The 23,761-nt window shown below is 40.0% G+C and overlaps 1 protein-coding gene across 4 annotated transcripts in view; it reads right to left on the reverse strand.

The window, feature by feature from the left end:
* Nucleotides 1–8,041: 8,041 nt before the first annotated feature.
* Nucleotides 8,042–23,761, reverse strand: part of LOC105495424 (zinc finger protein 573) — a 55,062-nt gene continuing 39,342 nt past the window's right edge. For all 4 annotated transcript variants that reach the window (XM_011764943.2, XM_011764942.3, XM_071087667.1 and 1 more), the window contains one exon: nt 8,042–15,968. In XM_011764943.2, the coding sequence (XP_011763245.1) occupies nt 14,266–15,968 (1,703 nt within the window). In that variant the 3' untranslated portion in view covers nt 8,042–14,265. The remainder of the gene's footprint in view (nt 15,969–23,761) is intronic.

The following is a 23,761-nucleotide window of genomic DNA, read 5'->3' on the forward strand; positions in this document are numbered from 1 at the left end:
CGGGAGGCTGAGGCAGGAGAATGGCGTGAACCCGGGAGGTGGAGCTTGCAGTGAGCTGAGATCCGGCCACTGCACTCCAGCCTGGGGGACAGAGCGAGACTCCGTCTCAAAAAAAAAAAAAAAGAAAAAGAAAAAGAATTTTGCTTAACTGTCTTCTAGGTTATGTTGGTTTCAACATGAAATACTTTTATTCTTGCATTTGTTCCTCTCTATATAGTCTCCTTTCTCTGCTGACTTATTCTTTATCACTATTTTAAAGCAATTAGATTATGATCAGTCTTTGTTTAGATTTCTACATTTCTTGTGATTAGAATTCATTGAGTTGCTTCAATTTGTAAGTCTACAGTTTTCACCAACTGGGAAAATTTTTAAGCCTACTAATCCTTTTCCTGCAATGTCTAATCATTTCTCCAGAGTATTTTACATATCAGACATTGTAGTTTTCATTTGTAGATGTTTAATGTGGTTTAAAAAAAATCTCCCATGATTCTCCTAAAAGTGCTTATATTTTGGCCAGTGGCTTACACATATAATCCCAGCAGTGTGAGAGGCTAAGGCAAGACCCTGTCTCTACTAGAAAATACAAAAAATTAGCCGAGCATGGTGGTGCATGCCCGCAGTCCCAGCTACTAGGGAGGCTGAGGTGGGAAGATCAACTGAGCTCAAGAGGTCAAGGCTGCAGTGAGCCATGATTGGGCCACTGCACTCCAGTCTGGGCCAAAGAGTGATACTCTGTCTTAAAAAAAAAAAAAGTGCTTACATTTTGGTCTACTTTTGTCAACATATGAAATATCATTATAACTGTTCTGATAACCTATCAATTCTAGTATGTGAGACAATTTTGATTAATCAATTTTGCTTCTCCTTCTGTATCATGTTTTCCTGGTCCTTTGCATGTCTTGTAACTTTTTTTTTTTTTTTTGAGATGGAGTCTCGATCTTGTTGCCCAGGCTGGATTGCAATAGTGTGATCTCTGGTTACTGCAACCTCCACCTCCCAGGTTTAAGCGATTCTCCTGCCTCAGCCTCCCGAGTAGCTGGGATTACAGGCATGCACCACCGCACCTGGCTAATTTTTTGTATTTTCAGTAGAAACGGGGTTTCTCCATGTTGGTCAGGCTGATCTGGAACTCCCGACCTCAGGTGATCCACCCACCTCGGCCTCCCAAAGTGTTGGGATTACAGGCATGAGCCACTGCACCCACCTGTCTTGTAACTTTTGATTGGATGCTAAACATTGAAATGTTACCTTGCCAGGTATTCTGGTATATTTTTAAAGTATTTTTGAGCTTTGTTTTGAAATATAGTTCACGTACTTGAAAACAGTTTGATCTTTTTCATCGGTTCTTTTTCAGCTTTGATAAGGCAGGACCAGAGCAAGACTAATTAGTCCAAAGCTAATTTTTCCTCTCTGTTAAGACAGTACCCGTCTGAGTACCCAAGGTCTTGTGAATTATGAGGGTTTTTCCACTTTGGTTATTGGTAACACCTGCTATTCCTGGACTTGTTTGAGCTATGAGGATTATTCCCTCTATTCATTTCAAGTGGGTTTTCCCACAGCTTCAGGTGTTTTCACATATGAGCTAACTGGTCAGTACTTTCAGCTGAAGATTCAAGGGAACTCCCTGGCAGCTCTCCAGAGATCTCTTCGTGGAGGTTGTTCCTGTCTAGTACTTTGTTCCACATATCCTGGCTTCCACAGACTCCCAAGTTTGTGTCTCAATTCAGGAAGAACAACGGGCTCTGCTTCTGTTAACTCTCCCTGAGCAATGGACTGAAAATACTCCAGATGTTAAGTTGGGAGAAATAATAGAGTTCACCTTGGTGGTTTCTGCAATTGGGGATCATGGTCTGCTTGTTGTTCAGTGTCTGAAAATTATCATTCTATATTATTTTTAAAAATTATTGAGATGGGAGGGTACATCCTACCCGTTATTATGTCTTAAAAGTAAACAAAACTTTAATTTTTTTTTTTGAGATAGGGTCTTGCTTTGTAGTCCAGGCTAACATGCAGCGGTGCCCTCACTGCAGCCTCCAACTCCTGGCTCAAGCGATCCTCTTGCCTCAGCCTCCCGAGTAACTGGGACTACAGGTGCATGCCACCATACCTAGTGAATTTTTTTTTACTTTTTGTAGAGATGAGTCTTGCTTTGTTGCCCAGGCTGCTCTCAAACTCCTGGGCTCAAAGAATCCTCCCACCTTGGCTTCCCAAAATGTGGGGATTATAGGAGTGAGCCACTGTGTTCAGCCTAAAATTATATCTTGCTTTATCTCAATAATGCTTATTTAAGAAGAAAAAGCTAAAAGAAAAACACTTAATGACCTCTTCCATAAGCTCACCAAGACCAAGGCCCTGATCAAGAAATATGTGGTTGATAATCCACATGGTAAAGCTTTCACTTTTTGTGATTATATCTTTACATGCATGTGTCTCAGTGAAGACCATGGAAACTAGAGGAGTATCTAAAAATTGCTCAATTACAATTAACTGTAGAGAGAAAAATGGGAAGGACTAAGAACACAAGTGCAAAAAAATAGTAAGAACAGCCGGGCGCAGTGGCTCACGCCTGTAACCCCAACACTTTGGGAGGCTGAGGCAGGTGGATCACAAGGTCAGGAGTTCAAGACCAGCCTGGCCAAGATGGTGAAACCCTGTCTCTACTAAAAATACAAAAAATTAGCCACGTGTGGTGGTGGGCACCTGTAATCCCAACTACTCGGGAGGCTGAGGCAGAGAAATGCTTGAACCCAGGAGGTAGAGGTTGCAGTGAGCCAAGATCGTGCCACTGCACTCCAGCCTGGGCGACAGAGTGAGACTCCATCTCAAAAAAAAAAAAAAAAAAATAGTAAGAATAAAATATAAATGAATATTACAACTTTTTTGCATATTGTTTCCACTTTAAAATATTCAAGATGCTTTCAAGTATCTGATAAAAATTAATGACTTTTCTTTTTTAGAGACAGGGCCTCACTGTATTGCCCAAGATGGAGCGCAGTGGTGCCATCATAGCTCACTGCAACCTCAAACTCCTAGGATCAAGCAATCCCCCTGCCTCGACCTCCAGAGTAGCTGGGACTACAGGCATGCACCAGCACGCCTGACTAATTAAAAAAAATTTTTTTTTTGTAGACACAGGGTCTCACTATGTTGCCAGGGCTGTTCTTGAACTCCTGACTCCCTCTTCAGCCTCCCAAAGTGCTGAAATTAAAGGCGTGAGCCACCACACCCAGCCTACATTTTTTTAATATATACCTAAAATTGCTCAATTAATTTTGCAAATGATAATTAAGTGCTTGGCAACATTTAATTTGTTAAATCCATGATTATTTTGTATGTGAATAGAATGTAAGTATTCAGAATATTCCTATCCAACAGAAAGTTTTCCAATAATGAAGACATTGTATATAGTAGTCTCCCTCTTATTTGCAGGGGTTATGTTCCAAGACCCCCAGGGGAAGCCTGAAACCAAGGATGGCACCAAACCATCCTATTTTTTTACTATACATATGTACTTATGATAAAGTTTAATTTATAAATTAGGCACAGCAAGAGATTAACAACAAGGAAACATGAGATAAAGGGGGGACTACTGTATCTGTAAAGTCCAATACACAAGGCTATTGAACACTTAATTGTGACTAGTCCTACTGGTGTGAACTCAATTTTATGTCTTATTAAATTTAAATTAATTTAAAATGGCCACATGTAGCTGGTGGCTAGTGTATCTATCTGACAGTGCAGATCTAGAGGAATGTCAACTGCTTAATATTTAATGCAATCAATGCTAATTATGTGACAAATTATAACTTTAACATGAGGCAATAAAATAAAACTATTAATGGATATTTACTCACCTTGCATTACAACTTTTCACACATTAAAGAATCTATCATTCTCATGATGGCTGCTGGTAAGTATCCAAACATGTCTAAGCAGCAATGCATTTTATATTCTTTTTTTTTTTTTTGAGATGAAGTTTTGTTCTTGTTGCCCAGGCTGGAGTGCAATGGCCTGATCTTGGCTCACCGCAACTGCAGCCTCAAGAGATTCTCCTGCCTCAGCCTCCCGAGTAGCTGGGATTACAGGCATGCACCACCACGCCCCACTAATTTTGTATTTTTTTTTTATTAGTAGAGATGGGGTTTCTCCATGTTGGCCAGGCTGCTCTCAAACTCCTGACCTTAGGTGATCCGCCTGCCTTGGCCTCCCAAAGTGCTGGGATTACAGGCGTGAGCCACCGTGCCTGGTCCACATCTTACATTCTTGGTAAAGAGTTCTGAGCTCCCAGCATCGTATTGCCAAGAACACATAATGCTTGATTTTTATTGAGGGGTTCATGTGGGGATGCTTCTTTTATGTGGAACCCAGTGGTAATACCATGATGTGCAGTGCTCAGAGGCACTGTGGCTGGGGCAGGTACTCAGCTCGGTTAATCTGTAGCTTTCATATAAAGCAAAATTCAAATAGAGTATCAGGTGATTTTGGAAAAGTGTTTAACAATCCAATATTAAAACTGTAAGAAGGAAAACAAAATAAAGAAAAACAGGACCATATGGGGTTTAAAGCCAAATTTTATCTAACCTTTAATAAACAAATAATGGCAATAACAAAAGTTTAAAAATATTCTTAATTTTGAATATTAATATATGAATGCTAATAATACCAATTTTGAATATTTGTACAAAAATCCCGAACAAAATATTCATAAGATAAGCAGCTTATCAAAATAATAATATACCATAGCTAAGCATATTATATTTCAGAAATGGTTTAAAACAAGAAATCAGTATGAATTATAACATTAAAATAGCAGAGGAGAATGATATATGAACAAAGCAAAAGAAGTGATGGGATTTGAAAAAAAATAAGAAGTTAGCCCTAATTATAAAGCATACTTGCATACAACAAAGTAAATATTAGTTGAATGGTAAAACATTGTACGGATTTCCATTAAACTGGCTAAACAACTAAGACACTGGCTATTACCCCAATACTTGGCATAATCATATTTATTTTAATAAAAGTAAAGAAATAATAATGATTTTAAAAGAAAATTCATTTCCATTCATAGATAATCTGACTGAACACATAGAAATCTCACATACTATTAAAAATATAAATAGATTACCAGTTTATGGTTAGACTGATAATGGCAATGTCCAAATATAATATGATAGTATGCGGGAAAACTATCAGTATCAGAAAAATCATGAATGCACTTTAAAAAGTTACTGTCCAGGAAAAGGATATTATATATAAAATAATGAAAGAATCAAGATCTAGAGTATGTGTGTGTATTCATAAATCAGCAGGTTGAGAAAATGAGCAAAAGAAACAAACAGGAAAGTCACAGTAAATAACATGATTGGCCAATAAATACATATAAAAAATACTTAATGGGTTAGTTAAAAAAATAAATATATTTTTAGGTGGACAAGTGGAGTTACTGGATACTTTTACTTCCAGCTGACCAGACTAGAAATTACAAGAGTAGAAGAGCATTTGGAAAAGATCCAAGAATATACATCAGCTATGACTGCAATTATAGAGTTTTGTTATTTACAGACTCCTCTGAAACAATATTCTAAGTAGAGTTTTAAAAACTTATCTATAACCTAAATACTGATCAGGATGAGAGTTTAAAAACACTTAGGCCAGGCATGGTGGCTCACGCCTGTAATTCCAACACTTTGGGAGGCCGAGGCAGGCGGATCACCTGAGGTCGGGAGTTCGAGACCAGCCTGACCAACATGGAGAAACCCCGTCTCTACTAAAAATACAAAAAACAATTGGCCAGGCATGGTGATGCATGCCTGTAATCCCAGCTACTCAGGAGGCTGAGGCAGGAGAATTGCTTGAACCTGGGAGGCAGAGGTTGCGATGAGTCAAGATCGGACCATTGCACTCCAGCCTGGGCAACAAGAGCGAAACTCCGTCTCAAAAAAAAAAAAAAAAAAAAAAAATCCAAAAAACAAAACAAAACAAAAACCACATTTAGGTTTTTCATTTTGTAGAAAAGTAACAGTAGTATGAGTACAGAAAAAGGTGGTTATTTGCTTATAATCATGTGAGCTGACTATATTCTCCCAGGATTAATCACCTGACAGAATGCTGAAATTCCAGTTTGAGGGTCATTCAGCTTTTGGTTGGCAGCATTTCAGCTTACGGTTTCATGTTCCAGTTTTTGTTTTGTTTTTTGTTTTTTTTGAAACAGTCTCACTCTGTCACCCAGGCTGGAATGCAGTGGCACAATCTTGGCTCACTGCAGCCTACACCTCCAGGTTCAAGTGATTCTCCTGCCTCGGGCTCCAGAGCAGCTGGGATTACAGGCATGCGCCACCACACCTGGCTAATTTTTGTATTTTTAGTAGAGATGGGGTTTCACCATGTTGGCCAGGCTGGTCTTGAACTCCTGACCTCAAGTGATCCAACCACCTCGGCCTCCTGAAGTGCTGGGATTACAGGCATGAGCCACCACACTCAGACTTAAGTGTTAGTAGGTAATATTAATAGAAATGGAAGTTCTGAGGTAATTCTTAGATACACTGGGTTATGGAAAGGCAAACAAACTTTCTACACCACAGCGCACGCCAGTCTTGTGAGAGGCTAATCATGTGGCTTTTGTTTGTTCCAGGAGCAGGAGAGTGCTTCACTGGCTTGTCTAAGAACACAAACCATTTTTCAATTATCAAGTACAGTGGTCATCTAACCTATAGCAAAATCATTCTGCATTGTGTTTTATTTCATTATCAAAACTTAAAATAGATTAGGGCAAATGATGTTAGTATTTAATAGTGAATTATTCCCTTTGTGGACAAAAGGGATATCAGTATGCAGATCACAGCGAATGATCATGCTGACGCGAATGATCATGCTGACACTACAGACACAACGCATGATCACGCTGACACTACAGACGCAACGCGTGATCACGCTGACACTACAGACGCAACGCGTGATCACGCTGACACTACAGACGCAACGCGTGATCACGCTGACACTACAGACGCAACGCGTGATCACGCTGACACTACAGACGCAACGCGTGATCATGCTTACACTACAGACTGTTGGCTGACAATGCATAATGTGTGATGCTCCTTAGTTTGGAAAAGTAATTTTTATAGGGCTGGAAGTGAGTTTAGGTAGTTATCAACTGCAATCCTGATTTCCAAAAGGTTTTTAAAAAGGTAGTTTTTAGAATTGATGGTATCATGTGCACATAATTCATCCCATTTACAAAACTGTATATAAAGCTTAGAAAATTACAAGGATAAACATAGATCAACATTCCTTTTCTTTCATTTGTCTAGAATATATTGAACCAGAAGAATGAATTGACTCTGCCAGAAAAATGACTATTGCACAATTATTTTAAAAAAATGTTAGAGTTTGCTGATATCATACTCGGAAATTTTCCATTTACCCTAATGAGTGAAACTCATCTTGTTTTCAGTCATCTTTTAAAAATTCTGATTTCCTACAATATCTATGTCATGTTTGAAAAACTATATTCTTTTTTTTAATGAAAAACTATAGTCTTTTACAAATATAATTCCTTCTCAAAATACATTAGAGATTGCTAAGTATTTTGGTATAAACACCAAAAATTAACTTTTTCTTTTGAGACTGGGTCTTGCTCTATTGCCCAGCCTGGAGTGCAGTGGCATGATCTCGGCTCACTGCAATCTCTGCCTCCCGGGTTCATGTGATTCTCCCATCTCAGCCTCCCAAGTAGCTAGGATTACAGGCGCATGCCGCCATGCCCAGCTAATTTTTGTATTTTTAGTAGAGATGAGGTTTCACCATGTTGGCCAGGCTGGTCTTGAACTCCTGACCTCAAATGATCCATCTCCCAAAGCGCTGGGAATATAGGCGTGAGCCACTGTGCCTGGCAAAAATTAACTTTTAATTTAAAACATTTTCTTTATATCTTTTAAAATTTTTCTTGATTATATCTAGAGATTTAGCTCATGTTCCACAAAATGGGATGGGGTAGGATTTGAATAAAAACTAGTTGTATTTCCTAATCATTAATCTCTTTATCTAGTTTTATTAATTTTTTCTTAATATTGGTATATTTGTTTTCCTTTCTTCTGGCCTCATATATTAACAGTTTTTATCCACAGATTTATAGTCTAGCCTTTAACAGGCAGTTCATATGTACTATACAGAGAGATGAATACAAAAACATCTTTTTGTTTCAATCTTTGTTTCCTGAATTAAAGGTATTATATTTTCAAATTAATGGATCAATGTAGCACCCATCAAATTACTAATGCAAAATGGAGTTTTTCAATGGAGAGCTGACAGGTGCCTCTTTAAGCAGCTTTACAATGTAGCATAAATAATCATGTAAAAAACTGATATGCTTTCAGAAGTCTGCAGCATCATTCATGAGATGTTCTTGACAAAAATCTCAACCTAATCTCAACCTAATGAATTTTCTAGACATAACTTCCAATTTATAGGAAACACGAGGGACAGAGCAACAAGTTAAATCATACTGTGAAGCAAAAATCAAGAATGTGGGACATTCTCTGGGTACTTAAAAAAGAAAAATTCAGGCTGGGCGCAGTAGCTCACGCCTGTAATCCCAGCACTTTGGGAGGCCAAGGTGGGCGGATCACAAGGTCAAGAGATGGAGACCATCCCGGCCAACATGGTGAAACCCCGTCTCTGCTAAAAATACAAAAATTAACTGGGTGTGGTGGCACGCGCCTGTAGTCCCAGCTACTTGGGAGGCTGAGGCAGAATTGCTTGAACCTGGGAGGCAGAGGTTGTAGTAAGCCGAGATTGCACCACTGCACTCCAGCCTAGTGACAGAGTGAAACTCTGTCTCAAAAAAAAAAGAAAAAAAATTCAAAAGCATGAAAAAGTGGAGATATTATCCTAGAGAAAAAGAATAAATTTAAAAAATCCCAAATGCAATGAATTAACCAAGAGTGGATACTGATCAGAAAATAAGTAGTTACAAAAAATCTTTGGGCACATATTTGAAGACACTATAGAAATTATTAAGTTTTTCCAGTATGATTATAGTATCACAGTTATCCAGGAAATTTGCAAATATTTAAAGGCAAAGTGCCATGATATCTACAACTTACTCTCAAATGATACAGAAATAACCCATACATAAGCAGATAAAAAGAGCTGAAATAAGATAAAGCAAGTAACATGAATGTAAACATATATGGTGGGTTACTAAACAATTATTTCAATTTTTCTGTATGTTAAATTAAAATGTACATTTCGAATTTAGGGAAAACCTCAAAGAGAACAATTTACTTCTTGATAGTCCATTATTAATTCCTATTTTATCTTAAATTGTGAACAGAGAATATGAATTGTTGGCTATTATCAAAATCTTGGCCAGGCACAGTGGCTCATGCCTATAATCTCAGTAATTTGGGAAGCCAAGGCAGGAGGACTGCTTGAGGCCAGGGGTTTGAGACCAGCCTAGGCAACATAGTTAGACCCCATTTCCACAAAAAATGAAAAAAGCAAAAGCAAAACAAAACAAGATATGCAAAGTCTCTCTTTTTTTTTTTGAGACGGAGTCTTGCTCTGTCACTCAAGCTGGAGTGTAGTGGTGTGATCTCGGCTCACTGCAACCTCCGCCTCCCGGGTTCAAGTGATTCTCGTGTCTCAGCCTTCCGAGTAGCTGGGATTACAGGTGTGTGCCATTACGCCCAGCTAATTTTTGTATTTTTAGGAGAGATGGGGTTTTGCCATGTTGCCCAGGTTGGTCTTGAACTCCTGACCTCAGGTGATCTGCCAGCTTTGGCCTCCTAAAGTGCTGGGATTAGAGGTGTGAGCCACTGCACCTGGCCAAAATCTTCAGACACACAAAAATCGTATTTTTAATTTCCAAAATTATATAAAATTTAATAGATGAGTGGCTTTAAGCTGTTCTAAATAAATTATGCTATTAGAATCTTTCATAAAAATTAATTATCAGCAACACAAATAATGATGATATCCATAATAGCTCATATTTATTTATTTATTTATTTTGAGATGGAGTCTCGCTCTGTCTCCCAGGCTGGAGTGCAGTGGCACAATCTCGGCTCACTGCAACCTCCGCCTCCCAGGTTCAAGTGATTCTCCCGCCTCAGCCTTTCAGAGTAGCTGGGACTACAGGTGGTGTCACCACACCCAGCTAATTTTTTGTATTTTTTTGTAGAGATGGGGTTTTACCATGTTAGCCAGGATGGTCTCAATCTCCTGACATGTGATCCACCCACCTCGGCCTCCCAAAGTGCTGAGATTACAGGCGTAAGCCTCTGTACCCGGCCAATAGCTCATATTTATTGAGCATGAGGCTATATGCCAAACAGTCTTCCCAGATTTTGACAAGTATAATTTGGGCCACATCTGCATAATAGGACTCTTATGTACCTTTTTTCTTTTTAGACGGGGCCTAAAAAAGCCAGGCTGGTGTGCAGTGGCTATTCACAGGCACCATCATACAGCACTGTAGCCTCACACTCTTGCCTCAAGTGATCCTCCCGCCTCAGTCTCCTGAGTAGCTGAGAGTACATGTGTGCACCGCCATGCCTGGGTTTCATGTAGGCTCTTGATTATACTTTGCAAATAATTCCCATAGATGATAAATATCTTGGCCAATGACACACAGGGAGTTATGTGGCAGTGATGACAGGTAAGGCATGAGCTGTGGCTAAAAGCACTACTGCATACATGACATTAACAAGTTAGTTTATTAGTACTAATTTTCAAGACCTCAACAATGATTGAGTGGTGTCAGGTGTGGTGATTTTAAAATAAAAATATGTCTGCAAATGTTTTGACATTTCTCTCTTTAAAAGGTGAAAGTGGGCTAGGCATGGTGGTTCACGCCTATAATTTCAGCACTTTGGGAACACTGTGGGAGGACTGCTTGAGCCCAAGAGTTTGAGACGAGCCTGGGCAAGTTGGTGAGACCCCCATCTCTACAAAAAAATTAAAAATTAGCTGGGCATGGTGACGCATACCTGGCGCACACCTGGTGCACAGCTACTCGGAAAGCTGAAGCAGGAGGATCACTGAAGCCCAGGAGGTTGAGGCTGAAGTGAGCCATATGCACTCCACTGGGCGACAGTGAAAGATCCTGCCTCCAAAAAAAAAAAAAAAAAAAAAGTGAAACTTAATTCCACTCTTATTGAATGTAAGCCAGACTTAATGACTTGCTGGTAACAAATAGAATGTGGTAGAACTAACTTCCAAAGGGAGATTATAAAAAGGATCACATCTGAGAAAAGCCAATTGTCACGTCACAAGCACACTCAAGCAGCTTATGGACAAGGCCCCATGGGAGAAGAAACGACTTTCCAGTATAAACTTAGCCACAGAACCAAGCCTTTGAAAGCATATCTTCTAGCTATAGTCAAGCCTTTAGATAAGCACAACCTCTTGAGACACTTGGAGTAAGAACTGCCCAGCTTAGCCGCTCCCAAATTTCTGAGTCACAAAAACTGTGAGAAAAATACATATTTATTGGCATTTTAAGCCAGTAATTCTTCGGGTTCTCTGAAATGTGGCATGAGATAACAGATTCTGGTACCTAGACAAGGGATGCTATTGAAACAAAAAGCTATAAATGTCAGAGGGGCATTGGGACCACAAACTGTGTGGAAATTGGAAGGGCCTAGAAAATATTATTAGCAGAAACCTGGATATTTTTGAAGAGGCTCCTAGTGAGGTTTTAAAGAAAACTGAAAAATGTTACTGGAGACTATGGGGAAGGGATTCTCGTTATGTAACAGCAGAAAGCAACATTGCTGCATGTGGTAACTGTGAAAAGTATAAAATAATACATACAGAACTGTGTAACTGGGCCAGGCTCGCGCTATAATCCCAGCACTTTGGGAGGTCAAGGTAGGAGGGTCAAGAGTTTGAGACCAGCTCAGGCAACATAGAGAGACCTCATCTCTACCAAAAAAAAAAAAAAAAAAAAAAAAAAAAAAAACCACAAAGAATTAACTAGGTGTAGTTGTGCATACACCTGTAGTCCTAGCTACTCATAAGGCTGAGACGGGCGGATCACTCGAGCCCAGGAGTTCAAGGTTGTAGTGAGCTATGATCATACCACTGCACTCCAACTTGGGTGACAAAGCAAGATTGTGTCTTTAAGAAACAAAAACAAACAAACAACAGCAACAAAAAAAAGTGGGTAATTTAGCTTAGGAGACTTCCAAGCAGAATGCTGACGGTGTCTTCTGGCTCTTGTTGCTTAAGTGCTAGAAGTGAGATAAGCTAGAAAAAGATTGTTAAACAGAAGTGAACCAGGACTTGCTTTTGGAAACTCCCAACCTCTCCAGAAAGCAAATGATGCTAAACTTCAGAAATGGTCTCTGGACAAAGACAAAATCCAGAGCACTGTTAGGGAAACATAGTATATAGGTAACCTTAGGGTATGTGTTCATACTGATCCTCTGAAAAGCAAAAAACAAGGTCAGATCAGAAGGAAGGAAGGGGCTATGAATGAAAAAGAGGTCCAGGAAAGGCAGTGAAAGCCTTCAGGTCACGGTTCAAGACGGATGACTCTGAAGGAGAGGAATGAAGCAAGATTGGTAGAAAAACTATGAAAACGCAGGGCTATGAAGACAGTTTAAGCCTGGCTGATGGGAAGCTGATTCACAGTTCCCCAGCTGAAGGGTCTGGGTTTCATAAGAATTGACTAGTATGAATACTTCTGTTACAGAAAAGGGGCTGGGGGCAGCCCATGGGAAGCATGGCCTCAACATTAACACAGTGATTATTTCAGAGAGGGAGCAGAAGGGGCACTTCACAGCAGGTTATCTGTTCTCCAAAGAATAGAGTATGACTATTAAAAACCCTTGGTTAAGACCCCAGAAATATCTAATGTGACAATTATGAGAATCATCACTCAATGAAATTTCTATAAAAGGTTCCGTCAGCAGCCTCTGCAGAAGCCCAACGTAGAGGAGGCCGGATCTGCATGAGAGTGAATGAACAAGTGAGCATGAGCACTAGGGAAAGGCGATCCTGAAGATTCTGTTCATTAGAAGCAAGTGACTAGGTTCACCTCACATGCAAAGGGAGGCAAACTGGACTTCTGTTTTTTTTGTTTTTTGTTTTTGTTTTTGAGATGGAGTCTCACTCTTTTGCCCAGGCTGGAGTGCAGTGGCACAATCTCAGCTCACCACTGCAGCCTCTGCCTCCCAAGTTCAAGCGATTCTCCTGCCTCAGTCTCCCTAGTGGCTGGGACTACAGGCATGTACCATCACGCCTGGCTAGTTTTTGTTTTTTATTTTTAGTAGAGATGGGGTTTCACTATGTTAGCCAGGCTTGTCTCAAACTCCTGACCTCAAGTGATTCGCCTGCCTCGGTCTCCCAGAGTGCTGGAATTACAGGCATGAGTCACCATGGCCGGCCAGACTTCAAGTTTGAAGGGTAGAGTTTCAAATAATTTGAGGGCATATTTTTAAAACACCATGACTGGCACTCTGAATACAAATTGCTTATATTTCTACGTCATGCAAAATATCCTCAAGAAGCCACCCAAATTGCTTGAGCCCAGAAGTTGAAAGGTGCAGTGAGCTATGATCATGCCTCTGCACTCCAGCCTGGGTGACACAGCAAGACCCTGTTTCAAAAAAAAGAAAAAAACTCCAAAGTCTCATTCATTTGTAGTATCAACTACGCTCAGGCTAGGATTTCCTCATGTAAATTGAACCCACCGTGGATGAGGACAGCTTTCTCCTGGCACTCTCACTCTCTAAGCCAGCCCACCAGTGCGAGCGAGTCACCTGGAAAACAGATCCTTCAGCCCCAACAAGTCCTCAGAAGACCACAAGCTCAAGGAAAAACCAATCCAAAAGCACTCAGTTAAGTCTCTTCCCGAATTTCTGACCCTCAGAACCTATGAGTGATGTTTACTGTTGTGGTAAGACATTAAGGCTTGGAGTAATTTGTAATACAGCCATTGAAATCTAGTATGAAAGGCTTTTGGTCATCCTTTTAATTAATAAGTTTATATAAAAAAATCCATGCCATGGATGTTGTAGGCATGAAGAAACTGGGATTCCTTTTTTTTTGTTTGTTTTTGTTTTTTTCTTAATTTACCATTGAACAGTCAGATGTTCCATTAAAATATCAACATCGAATGCTTTCTAATGTGGCAAGAACTGCATTTTGAACTCTCTCAATTGCTAAAGCCATACCTGTAAGACTAACATTCCATCATTTCTCACCAGTGTGGACTGTCTGATGATGAATGGCGAGCTCGTACTCTTTATAGTCTTAGACTTTTGTGCTCCTATGAATTCCCTGATGGGCTTTAAGGGCTGAACCATATCTGAAGGTTTTCCCACACTGCTTACACACATAGGGTTTCTCACCAGTATGAATTCTCTCATGTTGAACAAGGTTTGAAGCACGACTGAAGGCCTTCCCACATTCTTTACATTCATAAGGTTTTCCACCAGTATGAATTTTCTGATGTTGTGTAAGGTAGCCATACATTTTAAAGGCCTTTCCACATTCTTTACATTCATAGGGTTTTTTATCAGCATGAATGCTCTGATGTGCAGTAAGGTGTGAAGTACGTCTAAAGGTCTTCCCACATTCCTTACATTCAAAAGGTTTCTCATCAGTATGAATACTTTGATGTAGAGTAAGATTTCTATAGAAAGTAAAGGTTTTTCTACATACCTTACATTCATAGGGTTTCACACCAGTATGAATTTTCTGATGTTGATTAAGATATCCATGCAAGCTAAAGGTCTTTCCACATTCCTTACATTCATAGGGTTTCTCACCAGTATGAATTTTCTGATGTTGAATAAGGTTTGAGCCAGTACTATAGGCCTTCCCACATTCCTGACATTCAAAAAGTTTCTTACCAGTGTGAATATTCTGATGTCGAGTCAGATTTCTATACAAAGTAAAGGTTTTCTTACACTCCTTACATTCAAAGTGTTTCATGCCAGTATGAATTTTCTGATGTTGTTTAAGGTAGCCATACAAGGTAAAGGCCTTTCCACATTCCTTGCATTCATAGGGTTTCTCGCCAGTATGAGTTTTCTGATGTTGAAAGAGTTTTGAACCAGTAGTATAGGTCTTCCCACATTGCTTGCATTCAAAAAGTTTCTCACCAGTATGAATATTCTGATGCCGAGTAAGATTTCTATACAAAGTAAAGGTTTTCTTACACTCCTTACATTCATAGGGTTTTCCACCTTTATGAATTCTCTGATGTAGAAGAAAGTATGAGGCAGTCGTATAGCCCTTCCCACATTCTTTACACTCATATGGCTTTTTACCAGTGTGAACACTCTGATGTACAGTAAGTTGGTGACATCTTCTAAAGGCTTTTCCACATTTCTCACATACGTATGGCTTCTCATCAGTATGAATCTGCCCATGTTCAACAAGATTTGAGCGCCTACTAAAAGTCTTCCCACATTCCTTACATTTATATGGTTTTTCGCCAGTATGAACTCTCTGATGAATTCTAAGGTGTCCACCTTGACTAAAGGCCTTCCCACACTCCTGACATTCATAAGGCTTCCCACCAGTGTGAATTCTCTCATGTTGAGCAATGTGTGAGGCATATATAAAGGCCTTCCCACATTGCCTACATTCATAGGTCTTCTCACCAGTATGAAATCTCTGATGCACAGTCAGCTGATAACCACTTTTAAAGTCCTTCCCACATTCTGTACATTCATAGGGTTTCTCACCAGTATGAAATCTTTGATGGAGAGTAAGTTGATAACCACTACGAAAGTTCTCCCCACACTCTTTGCATTCATAGGGTCTCTCAATAATATGAAACTTGTGATGTAGAATAAGTTGATAACCACTACTGAATTTCTTCTGACACTTCTTACATTCATAGAGTTTCTCTCTCTTATATATGCTCTGAAGTTGTACAGAGGATATACCTGTTTCATAAGTGGGTACTTCTATGTAGCTGATTATCTCACACTGTAAATCCAAATCTGAAACAAAAAAGGACAACAAAAAAAATTTGTTTCTATACCAGAGAACAAGAAACTTTATGAAACAAAGAAAAACCAACCCTCACAATAAGTGAATGGCATACAGAATTCAAAAATATGGTTATGAAATTTGAAAAAGGCCAAGAAGAGTTCAGAGATGTATACGAGTTTAAGTAAGATAGTGAAATTACTTATTGAGGACATATGTAACATTTAGGTGGGGCTAGAATTTTTGACAAGCTTGTTCCAAATCTGCCATCTTGGCACTGTCAAAGACCAAGTGAATTAAAACTGAGAGGAGAAAAACCTTGACATCTTTATTTTGAACCTATCACTGATTTAGATGCAGGTCAGTGTTTAAGAATACATCCTTTAAGTTCCTCAAGTGATTTTTCATTGTTCTTAGAATAAAATACAAATCCCTTTCCAAGGACTGCTGCTTACCTAGGAGGTCTCATGTCAAAACAACTAACTCTTTGCTTCCTATTCTCTATCATAGTTCCTCTTTGCAACACCAAGAATATAGTACAATTGCCCCTTCGTATCTGTGGAGGATCAGTTCCAGGACCTCCTGCAGATACCAAAACCCAATCCAGCTACAGATGCCCAAGTCCCTGATATAAAATGGCATAGTATTTGCACATAACCTATACGCATCTTCCTGTATACTTTCAATCATCTCTGGATTACTTACAATACCTAATACAATGTAAATGCTATGTGAATAGCTGTCCTACTGTATTACTGAGAAAATAATGACAAGAAAAAAGTCTGTATGTGGTCAGTACTCTCACAATTTAAAAATATATGTTTGATCTGAAGATGGTTGAATCCATGAGTGCAGAAGTCATGGATACAAAGGGCCAACTATACAACTTGCCACAACACTTAATGCTGTCCACAGACTGTTTAACTGCTCAAGAGTCCTTGGACTTAGACATTTCGCAGGCTGAATCCTTCTCATCCTTTATGTTTCAGGGTAAATGTTCTTTCTTTAGAAAGGCAGTACCTGCTAACTCTGTCTGTCTCTCTATCTTTATCTATCTATCTATCTATCTATCTATCTATCTATCTATCTATCCATCCATCTAGCTATCAATCAATCAATCATCAAGACAGGGTCTTGCTCTGTCACTCAGGCAGAAGTACAGTAGCCCAATCATAATTCACTGCAGCCTTGTACTCTTCCAGCTCAAGCGATCTTCCCACGTCAGCCTCTCAAGTAATTAGGACTACAGATGCACAACACTACGCCTGGCTCATTTTAAAATTATGTGTAGAGACAGGGTCTCACTATATTGCTTATCCACCATGATCAAGTCAGCTTCATCCCTGGGATGCGAGGCTGGTTCAACATACACAAATCAATAAACGTAATCCATCACATAAACCGAACCAAAGACAAAAAAACCACATGATTATCTCAATAGATACAGAAAAGGCCTTTGATAAAATTTAACTTCCCTTCATGTTAAAACTTAAAACTGGCAATAAACTAGGTATTGATGGAACATATCTCTACAGAAAAGGCCTTTGATAAAATTCAACATCCCTTCATGTTAAAATTTAAAACTGGCAATAAACTAGGTATTGAAGGAACACATCTCAAAACAATAAGAGCTAATAAGAGCTATTTATGACAAACCCACAGCCGATATCATATTGAATGGGTGAAAGCTGGAAGCATTCCCTTTGAAAACCAGTACAAGACAAGGATGCCCTCTCTCACCACTCCTATTCAACATAGTACTGGAAGTTCTGGCCAGGGCAATCAGGCAAGAGAAATAAATAAAGGTATACAAATAGGAAGAGAGGAAGTCAAGTTGTCTCTGTTTGCAGATAACATGATTTTATATTTGGAAATCCCCATCATCTCAGGCCAAAAACTCCTTAAACTGATAAGCAACTTCAGCAAAGTCTCAGGGTACAAAATCAACGTGAAAAAATCACAAGCATTCCTTTACACCAACAATAGACAAGCAGAGAGCAAAATCATGAATGAACTCCCATTCACAATCGCTACGAAGAGAATAAAATACCTAGGAACACAATTAACAAGGAATGTGAAGGACTTCTTCAAGGAGAACTATAAACCACTGCTCAAGGAAATAAGAGAGGACACAAACAAATGGAAAAACATTCCATCCTCATAGATAGGAAGAATCAATATCGTGAAAATGGCCATACTACCCAAAGTAAATTATAGATTCAATGCTATTCCCATCAAATTACCATTAACATTCTGCACAGAATTAGAAAAAAACTATTTTAAATTTTATATGGAATCAAAGAAGACACCGTACAACCAAGACAATCCTAAGCAAAAAGAATAAAGCTGCAGACATCATGCTACCTGACTTCAAACTACACTACAAGGCTACAGTAACCAAAACAGCATGGTACTGGTACCAAAACAGACATATAGACCAATGGAGCAGAAAAGAGACCTTAGAAATAACACCATGCATCTACAACCATCTGATCTTCGACAAACCTGCCACAAACAAGCAATGGAGAAAGGATATCCTATTCAGTAAATGGTGCTGGGAAAACTGGGTAGCCGTATGCAGAAAACTAAAACTAGACCCCTTCCTTACACCTTATACAACAATCAACTCAAGATGGATTAAAGACTTAACTGTAAAACCCAAAACCATAAAAACCCTATAAGAAAACCTAGGCAATACCATTCAGTACATAGGCATGGGCAAAGACTTGATGACAAAAATGACAAAAGCCATTGCAACAAAAGCCAAAATTGACAAATGGGATCTAATTAAACTAAAGAGCTTCTGCACAGGAAAAGAAACTATCATCAGAGTGAACAGACAACCTACAGAATGGGAGAAACCTACTCATCTGACAAAGGTCTAATATCCATAAATTACATGGAACAAATTTACAAGAACCAAACAATACATCAAAAAGTGGGCAAGGGATATGAACAGACACTTCTCAAAAGAAGACATTTGGTTGGGTGTGGTGGCTCACGCCTGTAATCCTAGCACTTTGGGAGGCCAAGGCGAGTGGGTCACAAGGTCAGGAGTTCAAGACCAGCCTGGCCAACATGGTGAAACCCTGTCTCTACTAAAAATACAAAAAAAATTAGCCAGGCATGGTGGCAGGTGCCTGTAATCCCAGCTACTCGGGAGGCTGAGGCAGGAGAATCACTTTAACCCGGGAGGTGGAGGTTGCAGTGAGCCGAGATCAAGCCACTGCACTCCAGCCTGGGTGACAGAGTGAGAATCCATCTCAAAAAAAAAAAAAAAAAAAAAAAAGAAGACATTTATAAGGCCAACAAACATATGAAGAAAAGCTCAACATCATTATCAGAGATCATCAGAGAAATGCAAATCAAAACCACAATGAGATACCATCTCACACCAGTTAGAATGGTGATTATTAAAAAGTCAGGAAAAACAATAGATGCTGGTGAGGCTGTGGAGAAATAGGAACACTTTTACACTGTTGGTGGGAATGTAAATTAGTTCAACCACTGTGGAAGGCAGTATGGCGATTCCTCAAGGATCTAGAACCAGAAATACATTTGACCCAGCAGTCCCATTACTGGGTATATACCCAAAGAAATATAAATTATTCTACTATAAAGACACATGTACATGTATGTTTCCTGCAGCAGGATTTACAATAGCAAAGACTTGGAGCCAACCCAAATGCCCATCCGTGATAAACTGGATAAAGAAAATGTGGTACATATGCACCATGGAATACTATGCAGCCATAAAAAGAAATGAGATCATGTCCTTTGCAGGGACATGCATGAAGCTGGAGGCCATCATTCTCAGCAAACTATCACAGGAACAGAAAACCAAATACCGCATGTTCTCACTCATAAGTGGGAGCTGAACAATGAGAACACACGGACACAGAGAGGGGAATAACATATACCAGGGCCTGTTGGGTGCTGGGAGGTGAGGGGAGGGAACTTAGAGGACAGGTCAAAAGGTGCAGCAAACCACCATGGCACATGTATACCTATATAATAAACGTGCATGTTCTGCACATGTATCCCATTTTTTTGTTTTAGGAAAAAAAAAAAAAAAGACTAATGATGTCACACCCATATACCAAGAAGGTAGGAAAACGTTTATAACTCTCATCATGAGGCTTTCTAGAGAGCAGAGCAGCTCCCAAACAGGTCATAAAACAACTTGAGAGATTAGGAAAAGGCTGGCTTGGAGTTTGCATGGTGGTTAGGGCGTGGTGCTGGGCTGAGTGTTCCTGCTCATGGGATGGGGTTCACATGGTTTGAATGTAAAGGAGGGAGCACCTAGGTTTTCTATCAGCTGGCCCAGAAGTAAACAGAAGGGGAAAAAAAGAGGAATCGTCAGCAGTTAAACATCAAAAACAGAGTCAGGGACTGGAGTGGCGGCTCATGCCTGTAATCCCAGCACTTTGGGAAGCCGAGGCAGGAGGATTGCTCAAGCCCAGGAGTTCAAGACCAGCCTGGGCAACACAATAAGACCTCTTCTTTACAAAAAAAAAAAATTTAAAAACTTGACTGGGCATGGTAGCATGCACCTGTGGTCCCAGATATTCGGGAGGGCAAGGTGGGAGAATTGCTAGAGCCGAGGCGGCCAAAGCTGCAGTGAGCTGTGTTCATGCCACTGCACTTCAGGCCGGGAAACAGAGCAAGACCCTGTCTCAAAAAAAAAAAAGAAAACACTTTTTTTTTTTTTTTTTTTGAGACGGAGTCTCGCTCTGTCTCTCAGGCTGGAGTGCAGTGGTGCAATCTTGGCTCACTGCAAGCTCCGCCTCCTGGGTTCACACCATTCTCCTGCCTCAGTCTCCCGAGTGGCTGGGACAGCAGGCACCCACCACCACGCCCAGCTAATTTTTTGTATTTTTACTAGAGATGGGGTTTCACCCTGTTAGCCAGGATGGTCTTGATCTCCTGACCTCGTGATCCGCCCGCCTTGGCCTCCCAAAGTGCTGGGATTACAGGCGTGAGCCACCGCACCCGGCCAGGAAATCCTTAAGAAAAAAAAATACTCTGTCACTCAGGCTGGAGTGCAGTGGTGTGATCTTGGCTCACTGCAACCTTTGCCTCTCGGGTTCAAGCAATTCTTGTGTCTCAGCCTCCCAGGTAGCTGGGGCCACAGGTGACCACCACCATGCCTGCCTAATTTGTTTGTATTTTTAGTTGAGATAAGGTTTCTCCATGTTGGCCAGGCTGGTCTCGGAACTCGGAGCTAAGTGATTCGCCTCCGTCTGCCTCAGCTTCCCAAAGTGTTAGGATTACAGGCATGAGCCACTGCATCCAGCCAAGACTTTAATTTTTTTTGGGGGGGGGCGGGGGTGGTGGGATGGAATCTGGCTCTGTGGCCCAGGCTGGAGTGCAGTGGCGCAATCTCGGCTCTGCAACCTCCGCCTGCCAGGTTCAAGCAATTCTACTGCCTCAGCCTCTGGAGTAGCTGGGATTATAGGTACTTGCCACTATGCCTGGCTAATTTTTGTATTTTTAGTAGAGACAGGGTTTCACCATGTTGGACAGGCTTGTCTTGAACTCCTGACCTCAAACGATCTGCCCACCTCAGCCTCCCAAAGTGCTGGGATTACAGGCGTGAGCCACCACACTCGGCAAGATTTTAATGTTTCAAAAGCAGTTTTAACCATCTCTATTTTCTAACGAACTACAATATACATAGAGGATTTCTTAATAAGTGTTAAAATTATTTCTTTATAAGGGTTATAAATAATTCTGTATTTCTCTATTAACATGGTATGAAATAAGGAAAGCAAATTATCCAAAGTCTGATTAAGCAAAGACAATCCAAAGTCTGAGTGGAACATTTAATCAATAAAGATCCAGAACTTCATAGATACAATTCAAATACTGCAGAGCTCAGTTACTTTCCAGTCACACACAGATTGTTCCCAAAAACTGACCATATACTGGGCTATAAAGCAAGTTTCAACGTATTTCAAAGGATCAAGATCATATAGAGTATGTAGTCTGACCACAAAAAAATGTTATGCTAGAAATCAATACTGCAAAGGTAACTAGACAACATATATTTGGTAATTATATACTGCTTGTAGGTAATCAATATACTGAACAAACAGTGCACTGTGATATGATAAAATAACAAACTTTGGAAAATGATGTGTTGACTGAAAATTATAAGGCCACACACTAAAGGAAGTATATACAAACACTACTCAAGTGAGTAAACTTGTTGCTCATGGGGGTACTGGTTAATTCAGAAATGTGTTACATGTACACTGGAGTTGAACAGGTACATAAATAAATGGTGGATGGGGAGAGCCAGTTTTCTTGCTATCAGGGTAAAAAAGTTACAGATAAACAAGGCAGGAAGACTAGAATGCATTTTGTGGTACTGGATGAGAGTCAGAGACATTAGTATGAACTCATGTTTAGCTTCAGATGCATACAAACAGATAGACAGAGAGACAATTACTAATATATGTAAGCATACATGGGTGAATGTGCATATATATCCGTTACCCAGACCTTGTTTTTTGTTTGTTTGTTTGTTGGTTGGTTGGTTTTTTTTGGGAGGGTGGAGGATGGAGTCTTGCTCTGTCACCCAGGCTGGAGTGCAGTGGTGTGATCTCGGCTCATTGCAACCTCTGCCTCCGAGTTCAAGCAATTCTCCTGCCTCAGCCTCCTGAGTAGCTGGCATTACAGACGTGTGCCTCCATGCCCAGCTAATTTTTGTATTTTTAGTTGAGACGGGGTTTCACCATGTTGGCCAGGCTCGTCTTAAACTCCTGACCTCGTGATCTGCCCGCCTTGGCCTCCCAAAGTGCTGGGATTACAGGCGTGAGCCACCATGCCCAGCTGACCTCGGTTTTTAAATCCCATTCTCCACTAAAAGGAACCACACTCCCGGGAGAAACAGCTGATTCCAGGACCACAGGAGGGAGAAAACAAAATGAACTTGAAGGTAGTACCAGGAAAGAAGTCCTCAAAAAACAGAAGGATCAGGGTATTAAATGAACACAGGTACCAATCTAAAAGAGCTATCAATGTCTGAAGCTGAAACAGTATGGGTGGCAAAAGAAATAATGTAATATTTGATTATATCTTGAAGTATAAAACAAATATACATGAGTCTATAAATGAGAAGTATAAATGAGAAGAAACAAATATTTCTTATAGAAGAATTCTAGATATTAGAGATTAAACTCTATGGAATGTAAAGCTTAATTTCTACTCCTGTGTACCTACTCCCAGGGTGGGCTAGACTTAACAAGTTGTTTCTAAAGAATAGAGAATGGAAAAGGAAAAAATAGTACATTTGGAGTGAAAAAAGCTGGCAGACACTACTTTAGCCAAATGATAAAGGTTAATATCACCAGTGATGTCATGTACCCCCATGTAATGTGATGAAAAGCATACTTCACCTCTGTTACAGTCTTTCTAAAAATTACTACTTCCAGCCTAATTACAAGAAAAATAAGACTTGGACTGGGAGATACACTACTGGCATGGTCTGTCAAGACAGTCAAATTACAAGAAAAATAAGACTTGGACTGGGAGATACACTACTGGCATGGTCTGTCAAGACAGTCAAAGTCATGAAAAGCAAAGCTGAAAAAACTGTCACAGAACAGAAGAGACTGGAAGGTAAGACAAATATATACAATGTGGTGCCCCTGACTGGATGCATCTTGGAACAGAAATATGAGCTATATGGAAAAACTGAAGGAAATCCCAATAAAGAGTCTCATGTCAGTTTCCTAGTTTTGACAAATGTACTTCATGTAAGATGTTAACGGTGGTGGAAAGTAGGAGAGGTGTATAC

Source organism: Macaca nemestrina, chromosome 20, assembly GCF_043159975.1.
Source record: "Macaca nemestrina isolate mMacNem1 chromosome 20, mMacNem.hap1, whole genome shotgun sequence".
NCBI lineage: Eukaryota > Metazoa > Chordata > Mammalia > Primates > Cercopithecidae > Macaca > Macaca nemestrina.